Below are 21,504 nucleotides of genomic sequence, written 5' to 3' on the forward strand. Positions count from 1 at the left end.
ATTTTACCGTATTTCGGGCTTTTACAGTGACAGCGCTGGCGGGCTTATTAGGGATCATCCACATATTACGTCACACCAAATTTCAGGTTTTTGGACCCCTCCCCCCCCCCCCTATGTCACGCTTTTTTGTATCCCTTTAACAGGGATTGTCACATTTAGTATGACCCCCCCCCTTACACTGTGACGTAATATATGGATGACGCCCTAGTGATAAGAGCGTGCGACTTTCGATCCGGAGGTCGCGGGTTCGAACCCCAGCTCGTACCAATAAGTTTTTCGAAACCTTTTTTGAAACCGAAATTTGCCAGTCGCTTGTGAATGAAAACTTCGTGAGGAAACCGGACGAATTCCAATAAGACCTAGTTACCTTTCGGGTTGGAAGGTCAGATGGCCTTATAAAAGTTGTAAAACTAGTGCCAACGCCAAATCTTAGGATTATTTGTCAAAACGGGCCCTAGGTTCCCATGAGCCGTGGCAAATGCTGGGATAACGCAAGGAGGATGATGATATTAATATACCCTAAAAACAAGTTCCTTCACCTGTACTTCTAATTAGTTTCTTAGGCTCCTGTACTGAGGTACTTAACAGTATTCGCTAAGTTTATCCGTCTATCTGTTTGACGGTTCCAGATCTTTCCGTGATCATTAGTAACGTGAAATTATATATAAATGGATAATTGCAAAAAAATGGTTAAGAATATTTTAAAACCTCTCTTGTTCGTTATAATTATTTCGACCCATAGTTTAATGGTTGAATTTAAATATTTCAGAAAAAGCACTGCTTAGACCTGTTAGATAACTAGCCTAATTAGTCGGTTTTGCGTCGGAAATTTTAAATCCACTATTAAAAATTTCCTGCACTTTGAAATATACTTTTTAGGTCATTACCCGTACGTCTCAGTAGCTCCACCGGTTTGAGACTTTATTTTTTATTGTATCATCCCATTCAAAGACGAGTTTAACTTAAACCAGGATCTTTTTAAAACCCCAGTCTTTGCAAGGTACTCGTAACGCTAACAAGCGGTCCTCCATTTTTAAAATGTCATCGATTATTCAGTGTGTTTTTGCATTATTTTTGTGCTCAGAACTATGTAATGGTCAGCTTTTTAAAATGTATACAGGTGGATTTGAGACATGTAAGTACCAAACTTGTTTTTGTTCCAACAAAACTAATCAAGGATTTTATAAAATATACCTACATGCAGGGCTATTATTATGCTTCAAATTTTATCAAATTATCACTTAACTACTTGGATAAAGCATCAAGTGTGAGAGTGACAATGTCTTATCCATGCTGATAAGCTGATAAGTGATAAAATTGCAATCATAATAGCCGCGCTGTATTCTTTTCTTAAATACTACCTGAAAGGATATAATTTTATGAATTTATTCATATTTTGACCTTCCCGAAAATGGACTGACTCAATAAAGTGACATAACATTAAAATACTGGGCTACGGTATAGTAGTCTAGGTTTTCTTATGTTAGGTAGTTTACATGATATGCTGATCAATTTGTCACTTCAGCAGATTTCGTAGTTTGTACAAAAATTAAGGAAAAAGTTAAATTTGTTTTTCTTATTCCTTTTTTGTTACCAAGATTTATTTCATGAATTGAGATTTTAGTAAGTTTTATTGGGTCATTAAGGTTCTCTAGTATCTATATTTTCTTAATTATAACAATTATCCTCTATATATCTTACGAAAGTCGACTTAAGTATATCACTAAATGTTGGTAACAAAATAGGATCAATTAAAATTTGCTGACGTGGCTATGTACAAACTTTTCGAAAACTGCTGATATTATTATTCTAGTATTTAAACTTTATTAGAAGAATATGTTTTATGTCATCCGCATTATTAAATTATTGTCAACGGCTTATACCTATCAATCTTAGGTATTTTATTTATTTATTTATTTAATCTTTATTGCACAACAATATAAGGTACAAATGGCGGACTTAATGCCTCAAGGCATTCTCTACCAGTCAACCAGGTATGTCTTATTGATGTTTAGAAATTAACTAGTTCTATTCACTTTTTACATACCTACCTACTACTAACTCGGGTATCAACATTGGTACGTGCGGTTTAACAACAAGGTTGCCCCCTTGTAAAACAAATAACTATTTTCTGGCGCGAGAATACATAAATGAGTTTTTGAGTGGCAGTGTCACTTTCGAGGTATGTGGCGTCTTTTACTTTTAAGGTACTATGTAATTGTATCTACTAAACCTAATTATAGAACTTTCCTCTTCGGACTTTTTTATCTGACTATAGATTTTTAGTCTAGACATTTGAGTTGATATAAATTATGGCCGTTGATACAGTTTAGGTAATTAACATACACTCATTTCGTTGGGAGTTACCTATGTTAATTAATAATACCATACGATGCCAGTCGAGCAAATCTTAGATAGTGCTTGGCAACAATCAAAGGTAATTTGACATCAATCACGCCAATAAATCGGCACCATTCGTAGGCTCATGTAGCACGTCCTTACAAAACAATATACCTATGTATCCACAGAACTCAATTTAGATAGAAGAAACAAATTCATATATTTGTATAGGGGCCGAGCGCCGAGCGTGTCAAATTTTGTACTGAAGTTGATTCTTGCCTGTAATTTTAAATATGTCTCAGGCTCTTGATTGTTCATAATTTTTGTGTTGTTGCAATTGAATATCACGTAACGAGGCATTTTTAACCGTCGCCTCATATCTCAAGAAGGACGGTTATCAAGTCGTCTGTATGTTTTTTTTTATTTTTTTTTTTTTATGTTTGTTCCTCGATATCTCCGTCGTTACTGGACCGATTTTGAAATTTTTTTTTAAATTGAATGTATATGCATACAGATTGGTCCCATTTTTCTCAGAACCCAGTTCTGATGATGGGATCCTGGAGAAATCGAGGGAACTCCTCGAATCTGAAAGGCATACATATAGTGATTTTTGTGTTTTTAAAGGAACAGCATGCATTTAGGTACGGAACAGTGACATTTGGTGCAGTGGAACTGCTGATGATGGCCAGAATAGAACTCTTCAAATCTGAACGGCACGCTTATAGTGACTTTGGTATTTTTATAAGAACAGCATGCACTTTCATCCAGAACAGTGACATTTGGTGCAGCGGAATTGCTGATGATGGTCAGAACCGAACTCCTCAAATCTGAACGGCACGCTTATAGTGACTTTGCCATTTTTATAAGAACAGCATGCGCTTACGTCTAGAACAGTGACATTTGGTACAGTGGAACTGCTGATGGTCAGAACCGAACTCCTCAAATCTGAACGGCACGCTTATAGTGACTTTGGTATTTTTATAAGAACAGCATGCACTTGCGTCCAGAACAGTGACATTTGGTGCAGTGGAACTGCTGATGATAGTCAGAACCGTACTCCTCAAATCTGAACGGCACACTCATAAGTGACTTTGGTATTTTTGCAAGAAAAGCATGCATTTAAGTTCAGAACAGTGACATTTATTTATTTAGTTATGTTTGTTAAGCATATTGAGTTTTCAAGTCAAAGTTTGTCAAGCTTCGATTTCTTATAATATAATATCGGATTCATGAGGAATTGAGGAAACTCCTCAAACCTTAACGTTATACGTATATTCATTTATGTTGCCATCTAATAATTAAAGCATTAAAAGCAGTTTTAAAAAATACCTACACATTTCTACATAATCCAACATTCGCAAGTAACTTTCACCAGAACCCGAAAGGCGACGGTTTTTTTTTCTTAAAAATTATTTATGTTTTGGTTGACTTCAACTTACAAAAATTGACGCCCGAAAGCTGCAAGCTGCGAGTAAAGACGGACAACTCAGTGGATTTCACTGAGTTCATTTGACACGCTAAGTAGATACGTTTGCTTGATCTATGGTATATATGACATCTGTGTATGTATCTATGATAACTGCATATAATAGGAATTTAAATGTTTCATTTTGCAGGAGTGACAGAAACTAGTCACCGTTATTGTTTAAATAGTTGTTCGGTACATTGTACAGTGTTCATACATAATTTGCTGTTTTAATTCGCTGGCAACGTGGCTTAGTTGGTTTAATTTTTAACGCGCCATAAGTGTTCTATACCAGTCCTGCCATGAGTGGCAAGCAAACACGGTCGCTTTATACGGCCTATCGCATCTGTGCGTCTTTTTCACAGTTTGTAAGTGGGAAGAGGACGCGCCGACGCGATAAGATATATCACACTAGTGTGCCAGGCCGGCAGGTTGATTAAAAATGAAGGTCTTGGCGAGCTCGCCTCGCTTATTTATACGAGCTCGGCTTGTGGCAAGATAGTTTAGTTACCGGCCTACGTTGCTAGTTAAAGGAGAGATTGAGAGATAGCTGTAAATTCCAATTGATTAGATTTTTTTTTCTTAGACAAAAATCGATACTTACCATAAATCGTTCTCGAGAAATTCAGTACATAATGTGACGGACCATACGGGATTTATTTTTGGCACGGAGCCCTAAAAAGCGTACATAATTGAAATCAGAGTTTCAATGGCGAAACTATCTTAAATTAAATATTTTAGTACAATCATTAACCCTTTGCCGAATTTCACCATAAACGAAATTTAGTTTTCATTTTAAAAGTATGAAGCTTTACAAACTTTTACATAAACTAAAAAAATAAATATGCATAGCCAACAGAAAAACTTTTCTCTACTATTGGGTAGCTGGACTAGCCACCGGCCCTCTCGTGAAAAATAGGCCTCATCGAAATACGGAATAGCAGTAAGTATAAAAATACATTACAACAGAAACTGGAGCCCAGATCTGTGAAATATAAAGTATTAAACGTATTTCACGCTCAACCATTTTTCTGCACCAAGTCCCCGATTTCATGCTCGAGTTGAAACTAATACCGGATAATACTTCTATCACCGAAAATAAATTGGTATCTTCATCAAAAAAATTCTTCATGTCTTCGCCGAGGAAAAAGGAACGAAAACAATTACTTACGGGATCAACCGATTTCGGGATTACAAAAGAAAACGGGGGCGATATTCCGGAAAGAATGTACTGGTTTGTGGGTTGGTATTATGTACACATCCAGTTTGGTAACGAGCGCTCTTACAGCGTAAAACACGAGGAATATGAGATACTTGCTAAGAGGAAGTTACTAATATACTTAGTCAGTTATTTTTTAATATTAACTGTAGGTTCTTCATTGTACGGCTTAGTCCCATTGTACCTATATTTTAATGTTAAACATGTTTCAAGCTAAATATGCATGGAAACACTTTTAATATTTTGCCCGAAGTTTCTAACTGTGCATCATAAATTTATGTTTTGAATAAATATTGAAATAAAATACCTATACTTACATAATTTATAATGTAGAGCTTAAGTGTTACGAAGTAATAATTGAGTTTTACATTAAAGTCGCCGTCAATAGAATTTGTGAACAATGTAAACAAACCTTGTACCTAGTCAAAATGTCTTTAATTTCCATTCTAAGGCCTGATTTAGACGGCGTTTGAACTCGCATGCGATTTTAGTTACATTGCGAGCTGTTGAGGTTACATACAATTTTGCACAGCCACCAAATACCGCAATGTAACAAAACTAGTATGCGAGTTTCGCACCGTCTAAATGGGCCCTAACTCATCAGATACTGGCTAAATCCATGTATTATTTAATCAATTCATATCACATTATGATCTTAAATAAAATTGTGCTAGAATATTGATATTTTATAGAATGGTTTGTTTACATTGTTGACAATTTCTATTGACGGCGATTTTACCTATTCCTAATTTCTATTGATTCCGCTTCAGCTATAAAATATTTGAAATCAGGTTCTTAATTTGTCTCCCTGCTCCCAATACCCATAACGGTAGAACGATCTATTTAGGAACAATACCCAATCTTAATTAACCTAAAAGTTCCTTATCATTTTTACTGCCATTAAAAATATAGGTCCATTTACCTTGCTTAAAGGTCATTGACACATACCGATCTCAAGATCTCAATACCTACGGAATTTTTAATTTGCTCAAAGCACGCCACAGCAGGTTTGTCCTCAATTCGCCTTTTTTGGAAAAAATAATACTTAAAATTCAAGTTTGCGTTTTAAACTACTTTCCGATTCGCGAGATGTGGTTGATATTTCAACGTTTAACCGATCTGTATTGGATGCAGTATCTAGTTTTAATGACCGCATTTTTTTTTTAAAAACCGAAACATGATTTAAATGTCAGCTGCCCAGTCATCATACTCATTATGTTGTCCTTGGGCTTAACTCGAGTATCACCTTTGTTACAATTAATGCTGTGAAGAATGTGAAGCGTAGCTGTCCTAGCTGTCTGAGATAATATCTACTCGTATACTCGCACAAGATCTCTCGAGCTCGTATGTCTTCGTAGAATGTGACTATTTTCCCGTACTAATTAAACACATTTTTAAGACGCAACAGGAACCAAAATGCTAAAAGGGAAACGAGCCCCTCTTTCAGTTTGGGAATTTTAGTTAACCCGTGGAGCGACCTCCCGCCAAAATTCAAAATGGCCGTAAGTGCCCAGCGAATTTGAGCAGCAAACTTGAGGTTACCTTTTGATACTTCATTTGAATTTGTGCTTATGTTTTATAATTATATACTCGTAACATATGCCATACATCGTTAGAAAGCTGCATAAATATGCTACACATGACAATTAGAAAAATATTACTGACCTATGATTATCAATCCAAAAACAAACTTTCATTTTCGAGTTTCATTTGTTTGTGTTATTTTTTCATTTGTTTGTGTCACTCATTAGAACACTAATTTGCCTTTTTACACAACTTGTTCAAATATTTCACATTTGTTACGAAATTATTTTGATCGTTATAAAATTCCGCGCCGATAGATAACATTAGTTTTCACTATTTGTTTACGCGCGCTCATCGTGTCACTGTGCGGCCATTACAAGGTCACGTCTCGGAAATTTATTATTTTTGGTGCCTTGGATTCAAGTAAAATGCCGAATATTAGCGTTTTTATGTTGGTAGAACTTTTTTTTTTATACCACGTCGATGGCAAACAGGTACATATACGGCCCGCCTGATGGAAAGCGGTAGAACTGTTTCACACTGATTTTTAATCCAATCGGGAGCGACAACACAACCGCTACTCGCCAAAAAAAAATTATGGATATAGGACGCTCCACGGGTTAAATATACTCGTGCTGACTAGATTTATAGAAAAATAAATTGTGTCCGATATCGGATGTAGGACCGATATGCCATACATTGAAGCTGCCATCTTTGATTTTTGCCTTTGAAATCCTTCCGACATCCGATATCGGATCGGATAATGTGAAAACGCACTTAAGGACAACTTAGGTAAAAGATATTGCGATTTTTTTTTTAAATACGAGGTAGGTACCACTCTCGACTCCACTCTCCAAAACTTAACTAACCGGAACGAAATTTTAGAATCTGAATAGGTAACAATTAAAATAGTCTGTGTCGGACCGTTTCGTATTTTCGGCCATTTGTTTTGAATTTTGAACGGTCCGCCATCACAGATTTTGTTGCGGCATAATCAATTTGGCCATTTTTGGAAAATTTTGATCGGTCCTAGCGCCTTTAAAAATAAGAATATAAAAAAAAACGTTCCGACACAGATAAAAAAAATAATAATCTGTGTTAAAAAAATCATTGCTCTAGCTTCAAAAACCAGGGAGGAAATAGTCGAGAGCGTTTGTATGGAAAATTGACCGCTCCTGTTGCGTCTTAAGAATATATTCACGATACCTACACATCCAGTAGCATATACACATGGCATACTTGGTTATCAAGTTATCACCACCTCAAAATATTGAATACATTTTGAGTAGGTAGGTAAGGTAAGTGAAGAATTTCGTTAGATCAAACACTAACAGTATTTAGAGAGATGAGTAAGTAAATAAGTAAATATCTGTGCTCATCACACTAATAAATGTTCTTACCGGGCGGGATTCGTACCCGGGACCGCGGCGTAGCAGGCAGGGTCACTACGCGCTAGGCCTGACTGGTCGTCAATATTTACATAGATTTACTGGGAAAAGTTTTCTCGTAGCTTGAGCTGTTCGCGGCAGGTAATCTCAACACCATGGCTCAACACAGTTCTTCCTTGATTCAATTGGACCCGTTTTTTCTATACCTAAAAGGTTAGAAAGAAGGTAGTTCTGTTCTCAGACCGTTGTTAAAGAACTTTTCGCTTGATCATTCGTCGCTACTTTACTTTATATTACTACTATAGCTAGTGATGTGCAAGTTGCGGAAACTTTCCAAAAAAATCTTAAATTTCTTGAAAAATTCAAGAAACTTTCACGAAAAATAAAGGGAATTTAAATTTATGAAATGGAAAGTTTCCGTCCATACAATTGTCCATACGAAGTATGGAAAGTTTCCGAAGTTTTCCTATGTGAAAATCTCAGAATTTTGGAAACTTTCCGTCGGCACATCAGTAGTACTAGTGTAATGTCACTCTATTACACTATATACATCGGGTTGGCTCGCCAATACACACCGCACGTCCGTCCTCTATCTCTCTCGGATACCGACTGCCATATGTACTCGAGACACCTATACACTACATCCCTTTCTTGTTTTAATTTTTTTTTTGTTATAAATATTTAAATAATAGGTCAATTTAGTTTTAATTCAAATACTTGTCATGCTGTGCCGTGTATCTTTTTTTTTCTTTTTAATGAACTACGTTTCTTCTAATTGTCTGCCCACTTTCGTCATTCCTAACTTGATCATCTCCGTCTTTACCACTTAGTACTGTATGTGAAGTAGTTATACTTAGGGATTAATTTTCTATCTTTAGTCATATGTTTAGGACATTCCGGTCTGAGGGTTGACTCAGAGCGGACGCTGCACCACCACCTGCAGTGTGTACTCAAACATACTTGTGTGTTTTATTAACTACAATTCCTAGATGTCAGTCTCACTCCTTCTTCTTTAAATCTGTTACCTTTTTCAATTCAGACTGTTTTGAAAACTAGATTAGTACATTTTTTTTTTATATACATATATGATTGTTTTTTTTTTTCTTCAATAGCATACAATATAATTGTACAATGCAAGCATCGCACATTTCTCGCGTCAGCATTAAAATTAATATAATTATGACTTGATTAGAATTGCTTTGCATTGCTTGATTGCATTTGCATGCATTTAGTTATGTTTTATTGCAAATAAATAATGATTGATTGATTGATTGATCGCTGTATTTGCGATTACGCTATACATCGATTTATGCATTAGTTTACGTTTATACGTGCTCCTAGCTAGTACTCAGTATACCTTGGTTTTCAATAAATTTATAAGTGTATCAAAAATCAGTGTTTCTATCAAGACTACCATCAACCATCAAGAATCATATCATCTAAGGTGTACGGCTCGTACAATAATATTTCACTAATTTCATACCTTTTCATGATTAACATTTTTTTTTTTTTTTAGGTCGCTTGTCAGGCGTCTAATGTATATTAGGTAATTATTGATGATAACTGATTGTATCGGCCCTATACTTCATTATATGCACCTATTATTGCTAGTAACTAGTAAATAGTACATATAAGTATTTAGTTATAGAACCTAATGTATCTGGAGCCTCGTCTGCCGACAAACCATACTCTGGTTTGGCAGAAGATAAATTTAGTTGTAGGTTTAGTTTTTGAATAAACATTTATTTCATTTTTCATTTCATCTAATGCAATTCATAATACTTACGGATATTATAATGTTTAGTTAGATCTACTCATAAATTTAATTATAAATTGCAGTGCATAGTTATTAAAACTTTTACTGTCTACTGTTTTTTTTTTCTGGATCGAAAGGGCTCGTGATTCATTGCATTGTAATACATAGAGATACTATATAGAATATGCATTAAAATCCTATTCAGGGTCACGTATCCACTTTATCGTTTTATTGATTTTGTTTCATCATGATCAGCTTTCTTTCTCGTAGGTACTTTGTACCACACAAAGTAATCAACGATTAATTTTCTAAAATAGATAGCTGTTCATATACTATTTAAGAAGTGCTTACCCAATTGACCCAATTATACTAACATCCGATTTATATCTACACAGTATGTATATATTTTAGATAACACTTTTCTTTTAAAGTATTTTATCAACATCTTTTTTTTTATTATTATTATCTCTTTATCTATCTTAAGATCTTAACTCTTAGGCTAGGCTAGGCTATTTTATAATATGATTATTAAAGAAATTACAAAACCACTTTTTTTTTTTTTTTTTTTGGCTGATTGTCGATTGACCATAGTCACACCTGATGGAAGGTGAAGATATAGTCGAAGATGGAGCTCACCGATTCATTAATACTTAGCATATTCACTTTTATCTTAAAGAGACCGAGGTCGTATTTTTCTGGGAACATCTATGGTGGGAGTGCATTCCATTCCTTTGATAAAATATTATCTAAATTATTACCCAAATATTATCTCCTTCATTTACTTCTTTGCGCTGTTAACCGAACAAATCAGCATGCCCATTTACAAGGCATCAAGTCATACTGAAATTGACCGGAGTAACAGGAGTAACAGAATACTTATACAGCTCACCGAACTACGAGGTAGTTTAGTAGGTAAGCACAGTGTTTCTCCCAAGGTACCACGATTTGAATTTGTTTTTGCAGCTGTGTCTTTAAATTCCTTCAGGAGATGTTATATCTTGACAGACTCAGCGTTTATTTATGTGTCACACGGAGAGAAAAACAACTAGATTTAATGTTCGTTCAACATTTCTATTTTTATTTTTTTGTTAAAATTGCGCCTTCGTGTTCTTTCATTCCAACTACAAGTTTGATGTTGTTAAGTGTAGTTACACTTCCTTCTACATTTTTTTTTTATACCACGTCGGTGGCAAACAGTTATAGGGCCTCCTAATTGAAAGCGGTCACCGTAACCTATGGACGCCTGCAACTCAAGGGGTGTCACATGCGCGTCGTCGACCCATTAGAAACTTGTATACTCCTTTTTTTTAGAACCCCATACTGTAGTTCATCGGGGAATACCTTGACATAGCTCATTCCACAGCCGGAGCGTTCGTGGGAGGAAATATTATTGTTTTTTTTTTTTTTTTTTAACCAATCTTTTATTTAAACCAACAAGTCGATTTTGTAAAAGCACATGTCAAATATTGATTTAAACATATCTTTGGCTGATTCAATAAAATATATTTTAACAAGTTTGACCTTGTTGTTTGGTTCGTACAAATTCGACTTGTATCATCAATATTGTGATTTATTCCCTTTACTAAAATATTATTGTTTCAAACAGATAAACACGCAACAAGACGAGTTTGTTAGATTCACAAGGCAAATTTCTCTCAGTTGTACCCTTAACTTCACATCCGTCTATCAATCCATTTATATATAGAATCATGTTCCCTAACTTCTAAATAATGTGCATTGTAAGTAGTTAGGTACCTAGATAATTGACGTGAAGCATTGAAATCTGTGATTATTTAACATTTTACAATCACTACAGACAAAGCTGATTCAGCCGCTGATTGTTGTCCTTTTGTTCATTTTCTTGACCAGACGAAATAAGGTCACTAGTGAGATTTATTTTATAAATTTACAAACTTAGGTTACTAGTTCGCTTGGAAAATCTTTAATATGTATTAACGAAAGAGAGACCACATTTCAATATCCTCCCGTGAAATTACGCAAACAAGTTCAGCATTTTTTTTCTATATTAATTCAATAGAGGCTCACAGATCCATTAGTTTATTTGTTTTAACTGGACACCTGACTTGTATGAGATTCACCTACATAAATCTCTGCAGTATGTACCTATTACCCTAACTGATAACGAGTACCTTCAGTACCAATATATTTTTGTAATGATTTTCAACTGACGTAGATTGTCTTTGAAAATCTATCATAGATCAACTTAAATAGGCATGTCTTTCTCTTGAGGTCACCCATACTGACAAAGCCTTGTTGACGGTAAGCAGAGTTAGCAACTTCTTTTTTTTCCGCGTTGTTGAAATGTATCAAGCGTTCGCTTAATTTTATTCAATTCAGCTGCACCACTACGTGTTTTTTTTTTTATATACAATGCAATGTCAAACCAATGAACTGTCTTTTTTTTTTCACTCTTTTCACTCTGATTGACGTTAGCGGCATCTAGGTATATAAAGAGTGCTCTTTTCCAGCGCTCCCACCGAACTCCTACTGATGTAGGATCACCTTCGCTGTCAAATGCCTCCAACGACAATTAAGAAGCCATACTGGACTTTCATGGTTGCAACCTGTACCCAATCAATTTAATGATTCTAACTAACACAAGTCAAAATATATTATATTGAAAATATTTCAACTTATGCTATCTCAAAGTACTCGGTCATTGTACTTGAGTGTTTTACTGGGGTAGTTGTCTCAGACTCTCAGGCACTGGATGCCTTGGTATTTTTTTTCTTTCATATGTGTAATTTATTTCGGTTTCAATTTAATGATATTTATTGACCGACGTCAATCTACTATTATGACAATTAAAGGCTCAGATAGTATTTATCATCTGATCTAAGCGTCATTTAAGCGCACGTTCAACCAGTATAACGGTAATTTACTTCGTGTTTAGGTTATTATCATTAAGCTCATATTTGCAACAATTCAATGTTCAGTTTTTTTTTTTAATTGCTGTTTAACTATGTTTATAACAATTTAATGACCAAATAAATATATCTGCTTTAACCAAGGTAAGTATGTTTTTTTTTCATTTATTTTACATGACAATTAAATGTCCAGATTCAGTAATCTGCTGGTTCCACATATATCTATATTTATCCTCATAAGGCTAAAGTCATGTCAAATTAATGACCAGATACATTTTATCTGCTTTGAATGAGCCGTGCACACTGTACAGGTCAGGTCATTGTTATTCTGTTACCAGTAGGTTTTTTTTTTTCCATGACAATTTAATGTCCAGATTCGGTAATCTGCTGTATTAACTAGCTTAATAACCAGAATTTCTGTTATCCAATTCACACACATGACAATTAAATGTCCAGATTCTGTAATCTGCTGTTTCCAAATTCGCAATTTAATGCCTTATTTTCAGCCACAAATGGCATAAAATTTCATAGTATTTAGATGCCATTTAAATGGTCGATACTAAGCAATACAATTGAATGTACAGAGTGCACCTCCATGTGCTGTTTCCAAATTCGCAATTTAATGCCTTATTTTCAGCCACAAATGGCATAAAATTTCATAGTACTTAGGTGCCAATTAAATGGTCGATACAATTGAATGTACAGAGTTGCACCTCCGTTTAATGCCTCTTTTTTTTTCTGCCGACTTTACTGACAAAGTAATTTAATACTTAGGTGGAAACTGCTTATCATAAGTGCTTCAAAAATGTGTTTTTTTTTTTGTTCTATACCGTGTTTTTTTTTCCGTTAAATTTGACACGTCGTTAGGAATGTTTACATAAGTCAATCCGCGACAAGAGTATTAGTCACGATTTTATGGCATGTTCAATCAATTCAAAAGATTCACGTTCAAGTGATAATCTATCTCTAAATAAGTGTTACTTTCCCGACATATGCATAGATCCTTTCATTTGCAGCTATAGTTCAAATAACCACTTAATGAAGTCGTGACTTACGTTATTATTACGTAAATTCACCCCTGTAAGGAAGTATACTTAGGTAAGTATTTATCTAGTTTGTTTTGGTTTTCACCTTACTCTCAAACATCGACTAATGCTACCATAGGACATTTAAGTGTGATGGTTGTACAACATTTTATCATTCAAGTAAATGCCTTATTTAGGTAAATAGCTTAACCATTCATAAATTTAGCAACATCACATAATTTTGTGTATTAAACCAACCAACAGGTAGATGGTAACTTCACTAATTAAAAATAAATATCATTTCTTTTGGTTGGACGGAAATTATTGTAATGATTCCGGGCTGTGATTTATGTAAATAATAAATCAATTCTATAAACCCACTACACATAAACTCAAATAACATTTTGGTACCTAAAAACATTTGGCAATCTAGGTAGGTAACCAAACCGTTTACTAGGTAGGTAGGAGCCACACACCGACACCTGTATAGGCATGACAATCTAGGAAGGCTGGCCGTATGTTGTCAATTGCCTCAAACATTTTATTAATTGCATCGTTCGGTTACCTGTTTAAGGTTTATATTCGCACGGTTGAAAGAAATAACATTTCATTTATTTTTATTTGGTTTTGACTTAATTCTTGAAAAACTGCCGTTATAATCATTTCGCTTTGTAGTATTTAATGAACACTTTCATTTAGCTTCATTACGTTCCGAAACTACTAAGAATGCCAGTAATTTAAAACGGCAGGTAACCAAACCTGTTTACAAAAAGATAACGGTGCATCATGGCGCATCGTTACTCGATTTTATAGGTTATGTTACTTATGTTTCTATCCCATCTTTTCCGAATACTAGATTCACGTGGTAAGTACTTGCTTTTATCCTCGTCGCCACTTGTAATGTCACTCTATTACACTATATACATCGGGTTGGCTCGCCAATACACACCGCACGTCCGTCCTCTATCTCTCTCGGATACCGACTGCCATATGTACTCGAGACACCTATACACTACAATAATGTTTAAGTTGTAAACTGTTTCAATATTACATTTTTGGCAGACGCAACACTGTTGGCAAATAGTGTCGAGTAGTAGTACTGATAATTTACGCTATTTGACGCTAGATGTCACTACTAGAGACGGGCCGAATATGGACTTAGCCGAATACGAATATTCGGCCGAACATTCGGTTCAGATCTTACCGAACCGAACATTCGGCCGAATATTCGGTGCGCTATAATTTTAAAGTTGATGTAGAGTTTAAAACTTTTAAACGAACGGTAATGAATACATATTAATGTTACTAGTGTTACTACGGCGCCTACTGTTCTTATCAAAAGATGGATACTTAAAATTTAGTTTTTTCTTGACCTATATTTTTGTTATAAATGTAAAATGTTATTGATATTTTTAAGCGTATATTTAGCTCTATTTTTGTAGTTCCTTGGAATGCTGAAATAGGATGGCATTATCTGATGAATTACGAAAAAACTTACGTTATTAAACACTTTGTTTTATTCGGTAAATATTCGGTAATGTAACCGAACCATTCGGCCGAATACGAACATTGACAAAGTTGCCGAATATGCCGAATACCGAATATTTACCGAATATTCGGCCCATCTCTAGTCACTACAAATAACTTGCATTTACTGATGTATACAGTTACAAGTCTAGGGCTCTGGATACACGTGATTCACGCCGAACCGTAGCTACGTGATCTTAACACCGGCGGTACTAAGATCACGAATTTCACGAACACGGCAAGGTACGTACCTCGTACGCACGTACGTACGTACTTGCCTTAGCGCCCGGATTCACGTGACACGCCGCGGGCCGTGACACGCCGCCGCCCGAACTAAGTTCGTGTGCAGAGTACTTATCGTACGTTTTGTAGATTTAACTCGCCCGGGAGAAAACCAAATCATGACTATTATTGAATTATCACTTAATACCTATACTTAATACTGGACGAAATTTTTTTTACATATGAATTAAACTTATATTTATGTTTTGCTTCGATTTTTATACAATACATATAACTAGCGGCCCTCCCCGGCTACGCACGGGGATTATGATAAAAATTGTTATAATAAGTTATCCGTAAAAGGTAGACATATGCCATCGCAGACTTTTTTGTAGACCTATTAGAGAGACACAATTTTCCAATACATTATTTTGATATAGCTCAAACGGTTTCGGCAGCGTTTTCGATTAAAGCTCTCAGCCAGCGGGATTTTGTCCAACTCGATTAGAAAATATCGTCATATTTCAACCAATTCAAACAAAACTTTAACAAATTATATACCTGAACTTTCCTCAAGAATTACTCTATTCATAAGTGAAAACCATATGAAAACCCGTTCAGTTTTTGAGTTTATCACGAACACACAGACAGACGCGGCTCCCCGGGAGTTTATTTTATAAGAGAAGATTAAGTGATTTACGGCGTTATTCTGTTTCCGATTTTATTGAAATTAAAACTAGCAAACTGTCCGATGCCTTACACTATCTATATACCTGTATGGTAAATGTCAACCTGTGTTACGTTACGTCTTAATATTGTTTATTTTTTGACATGTGCCGTCAGAATCCTCAAATACTTGACACTAACTTAAAACTGTATGTGGTGACAGTTTAGTATAGTATGGAGTAACTATTGTCCCAGAGCTGTAAGAAGTGTAAGAACCTCTTTTTCACACATGACAGCGTCCACAAAACGTAAAATCCTGTAATAATGGTTAAAAAAATCAAGTACTTAAAATAGTATTTTATACAATCGCGATATAATACAAAGCTTTTCAGTCGAGTACCATGTTTAGGCCACGAAGCTTTGCTGAGTGGCCTAACAGTACGGTACGAGAGTGAAAAACTTAATTATATCACTATTGTATACAATACTTTTTCTACGAGTCATCATCTTCATCATCAATGGACGGAAATATCATCATTCATGCAAGTTTAAATTAATGTTAATAGCGTCGTTCACCGTTGTATCAACATCGAATTACCTAGTAACCAATTATTTGTAACAACCGTCTCTGATTGGCCGATAACGCCACAAATAAAAAAAATGTATTTCAGATGCAGAAAAATTTGCCAGGTATCGCAAATTAGTATATAAGTTGTATGATGTTCTATTTTTGAAATTATTACAGTTAACTTAAAGTCAACTATAATGAGATTAAGTACATATATTATTATAGTTGAGTCGGAACTGCCATAGAGTATCCAACACTGAAAAGTTAGCACTTATAGTTTAGTCTGTGGTGTCCTAATTGACAGATTACAATCGACGAGTAGAAAAATAATATTTTCCTTACTTTAAACATAATCTAAAACATGTTACATTTTTGCGGATCTTCGTTAGTAAGTATTTTACGATATTAATTTATAACGCAAGATTTACTTATTAAACCATTTATCATTAATTTTTATTTTTAAACTAGTGCTGTGGCAGAGTGTAATTTCGATTCAAATGACATTTCAGTAAGTTGATAGAAATCGTATATTTGTTTAAGCGCCTCCTTGTCCATAGGGCCTAATCGATTCAACCAATTCGAAATTAATCGTTAGATTTGGCAAACGATACGCCTTAGCCACATCGCAACATATGTACTTCAAAACAAATGTGTCAAAAATGTGAACTTACGGATCCGGGACAATAGTTCTGATGAAATTCAGCAACACGACGCTTAGCCATATATTTCTGGTCAAGCATTATTATGTTATTCTTAAGGTTTTCACATTTATTCTTTCATTTATTATGTATGAAAATGAAAACCTACCAAGTGGCTTTAATTAATTAATATTTAAGCTTGCTCTTATGTAAGCATATAACGTAATCTTAAATGTAAACAAGACAAACAGGAGTGTAGGTGAACAAAAGAGCAAGTTTATGATGACTATTATACTCCAGGCAAAAAATATGCACACATGTGCGCGGGGCCACGGCTAAGACAAAAAAAATGACAGCTGCAGTTCTTATCAGTTTCGGTACATTAAATAATACATTTAGATAGTATATTCCTTTATAGCACTGTATTGTTTGACGAACGAGCTCAGCTATCTTACTGTGGTGGTATTTTGCAAATAATAAGCGCAGTTCCACCACGTGGTAATAAAGACAGTAAAATTTACGAGCAGCCTTTTGTACGTGAAGCTGAGTGAAGTGAGCGATGTGTTATTTTTACATTTTAGGATTTTTTATTTAATCTGGATGAGGCAGTTTAGAATTTTAGTTTATTTCAATTAGTCACTTGTAAGATCCCAGTTGATCAACACTTGAAGGCCTTGACATTTTACTTTAGCGGTGAATTTAAAAGTTATTGTCTTGTTGTTTTGTTATTTTTTTGTATTGTTACTGTTAATGTTTGAAACTCTTAACAACGAAGAAAAGTTTGATGTGGAGATATGCCACCAGAGTCGGAGATTCAACTTTATGTAGTCTCTGCAAGGATCGGACAAACAATGAGTTTCCGTGTCGTCATGGTACTACAGGATCTATCGCGAGGCATTTGACGTCAGTTCATTTGAAATCTGCTGTTACTGTTACGACATCAAACGAGTAAGTCAATTTTTTAAATAGGTGTAATCCATAATAAGTAAATGAAAGCAGCAAAGGTCTAAGTTTAAATACCATGAAAAAATAATTTTAAAGTTATTGCATGTAAATAGTATAACGAAGCTCACTTTATTAAGCAGTGCCTATTTATTATTTTTGAAACAATATATCAGTCATAAAACAGTGTTTACATCTTAATAAAATGATAATCCTGCGCCTTGAACCCTCTTAAAGTAGACTTTTTTTTACTACCATCAATCTTATTACTATATAACGTAATTACACTAATTACCTAATTAATTAGTGGCTATAATAGTTAAGTAAGTTCGCGTAAAATGTATAACATAATTATTAACTAGGTATGTGTTAAAATTACGTTTCCGTGGATGTCATCCTATCGTCACATTCTTAATTTTTATACTAAATTGACAAATGTCTTACTCCTTGCATCAATAATTGAATGGTACCGTGAATACTTATCTTCCTATTAAATCTTATTAATCAGAGGGTAACTAGAGAGTTTTTGTCAACGAACATTGCAGACACATAATAAGCAGATTCAAGGGTATCACGGTGCACGGTTAAGCCCATATTACCACGTTAACGCATGGTATTTTTCAACCACAACCACTCAACAGATAAGCTTAACAAAGGATAAGGTATAGTCATGGTATAGTGCCATTTTAATAAACATAAAAGTAATATTTTAGTGAAAGTATAAGCATTTTTTGAATTTGTACTCGAAGCGTCGGTTGTAGCGTAGAGACAATGCTAACAGTGGTTATTTAATAATAAGTCGAATTTAGAATTATAACTGTTGAAAACCTTTGGATAGAGTAAAAAACTCAAATGACTGGAAGGAAACTTTATCTGAAACGGTTACCAAATCTAGCAGTTACCCTTACAAAAGGTTACCTACCCATATCGTTGGTATTTTTATAACCACTTCTAAATTAAGCCTATCGGAAACCCCGGATCGTTTATTTGGTTATATTTATTTATTACTTACATATTAATATTTGAAAAACCGCAGTATTGAATATAAATTTTAATTCAAAAGTAATTAAGATATAACCTCACGATACCTACATTTTTATTCATAACTTATAGAGACTGCATCCGATCTTATCTTCTCTCATGAACGAACGGGCGGACCGAACGGGCGTGTCACGTGAATTCGTACGTACGTACGGACGGATCTACGAACGTACGTACCCTAATTTCACGTGATTTATTTTCACGTGACGAACGAACCAGAAATCCGTTGCCGTGTATCACGGCAACGTGCGTACGGCTACGTGTTCACGATACACGGTCACGACCGGGAGCCCTAGTTACAACTCTTCCCCCACTTATTCCTCTATGGTGGGAAAATAGAATGTATAACTTTAACTTAATAGGCAGTTACTAGAGTTACCAACTTTAATATACTTAAACTTTTTCTCTTCTAAAGAAGCTTTGCCACTTTGGAAAGTATTAAAGCTAAATTTTATTTTAAAATGGGTAAACTCATTGTGTCTAAGTGCGTTTTCACATTATCCGATCCGGTATCGGATGTAGGACTGATATCTCATGCATTAAAGCCGCCATCTTGGATTTTTGCCTTTGAAATCCGATGATCCTCCGACATCCGATGATAGGATAATGTGAAAGCGCACTGTTTCCATGGAGTATCTAGTTTAACATTTTATCTAGGTTCTTCAAGAAGCAGGTATTTAGGGTTCTTAAAGGTCGGCAACGCATAGGTGACTCCCCTAATGTTGCTTATGTCCATGGGCGGCGATGACTGCTTTCCATCAGGCGGCTCGTCTGCTCGTTTGCTGCCTATTTCATAAAAAAAAAAAAAAAAAAACATGGGCACGTGGAAATAATCAGATTTCCAAGAAAATACTTATTATAGTCTAAATTTTAAATTCGCCGTAATATTTTAACAAAATCTGTGAGGTTAAAAACCTACTCAAGAACTACATGCTGGTGTACCTTTTATAATAAAAAAAAATCTTCGGTCCCGGTAAGGACATTTATTTGTGTGATGAGCACAGATATTTGTTCCTAAGTCCTGGATGTTTTCTATGTATATAAGTATGTATTTATCTTTATTAAGTAGGCATAGGTAAGTATATCGTCGCCCAGCACCCATAGTACAAGCTTTGCTTAGTTTGGGGCCAGGTTGATTTGTGTAAGGTGTCCCCCAATATTTATTTATTTTAATATTGGGGGACACCTTACACAGATCAACTTAGCCCCAAACTAAGCAAAGCTTGTACTATGGGTGCTAAGTGACGATATACATACTTAAATAGATAAATACATACTTATATACATAGAAAACATCCATGACTCAGGAACAAATATCTGTGCTCATCACACAAATAAATGCCCTTACCAGGATTCGAACCTGGGACCGCGGCTCAGCAGGCAGGGTCACTACCGACTAAGCCAGACCGGTCGTCAAATTTAATAATTGTTATTGTATTTTTTGCAGTCAATCCCCTACCGTTCCCAGTCTGTAAGGCGAACGACATAGAATGCCTCCGCCGTGGCTTCAGAACCTTCTTTTTCTTAATGGACTCCGGCCATATGGGTATGCGCCCGATCGACCCGGCCATAGTGAACAGTGTGGCCGTGTCTTTACCAGAACAGCAGGTCTCATTCCTGTTGAGGAGGGTCAACGTTACCGGAGCTAAATGGACTAAGCTTGCTGAACGAAGGTAAGACAGTTGAAGGATGAAAGCGTATAGGCCATTTACTCGCAAGAGAGTTTTAAAGAGCCTTTAGGCACCTTTAGAGCGGCTTCGACACGCGTGTGATACGCAGAAAAAATCCACACTCACGTTCGCGGCATTGCGCCGCGATACGCGCGTGAGTGTGGAGGACGCTTAATAGATACTCGTAAATACAGATACTAGGGCTCAGAGCATTATATATCTGTGTACTAGGGGCACCACGTTATCGGATCGGGTGATGTGAAAACGCTCTTACCTTAGTCCGTTTTCACATTATCCGATCCGATATCGGAAGTCGAAAGGATTTCAATAGAAAAAATCCAAAATGGCGCCTGTAATGTATGGGATATCGGTCCGACATCCGATATCGGATCGGATAATGTGAAAACGGGTACGATTTATTCGTAAAGGGGACTATATGTTCGCAGGACGGCATCTTTTTCACGATATGGATAAAATATGAAAACGCTCTTACGCTACTCATTTTAAAACTTCGAAATCGCATGGTAGATTGGACGGTGTAAACTCCTGAGGTCGAATCAGATCAAAGAGGATCGAGTATCATACAGAGTTACTGTCAAAGTAAAATGTGTAATTACAGTGCATA

General features: G+C 35.4%; 1 protein-coding gene across 1 annotated transcript in view; it reads left to right on the top strand.

Moving 5' to 3' along the window:
- Positions 1–1,007: 1,007 nt before the first annotated feature.
- The window catches only part of LOC125229455, a 45,561-nt gene continuing 25,064 nt past the window's right edge, over positions 1,008–21,504 (top strand). The window contains exons 1-2 of the mRNA XM_048134300.1: positions 1,008–1,135; positions 20,657–20,882. Of these exons, the coding sequence (XP_047990257.1) occupies positions 1,039–1,135; positions 20,657–20,882 (323 nt within the window). The 5' untranslated portion in view covers positions 1,008–1,038. The remainder of the gene's footprint in view (positions 1,136–20,656; positions 20,883–21,504) is intronic.

Source organism: Leguminivora glycinivorella, chromosome 9, assembly GCF_023078275.1.
Source record: "Leguminivora glycinivorella isolate SPB_JAAS2020 chromosome 9, LegGlyc_1.1, whole genome shotgun sequence".
NCBI classification, from domain to species: domain Eukaryota; kingdom Metazoa; phylum Arthropoda; class Insecta; order Lepidoptera; family Tortricidae; genus Leguminivora; species Leguminivora glycinivorella.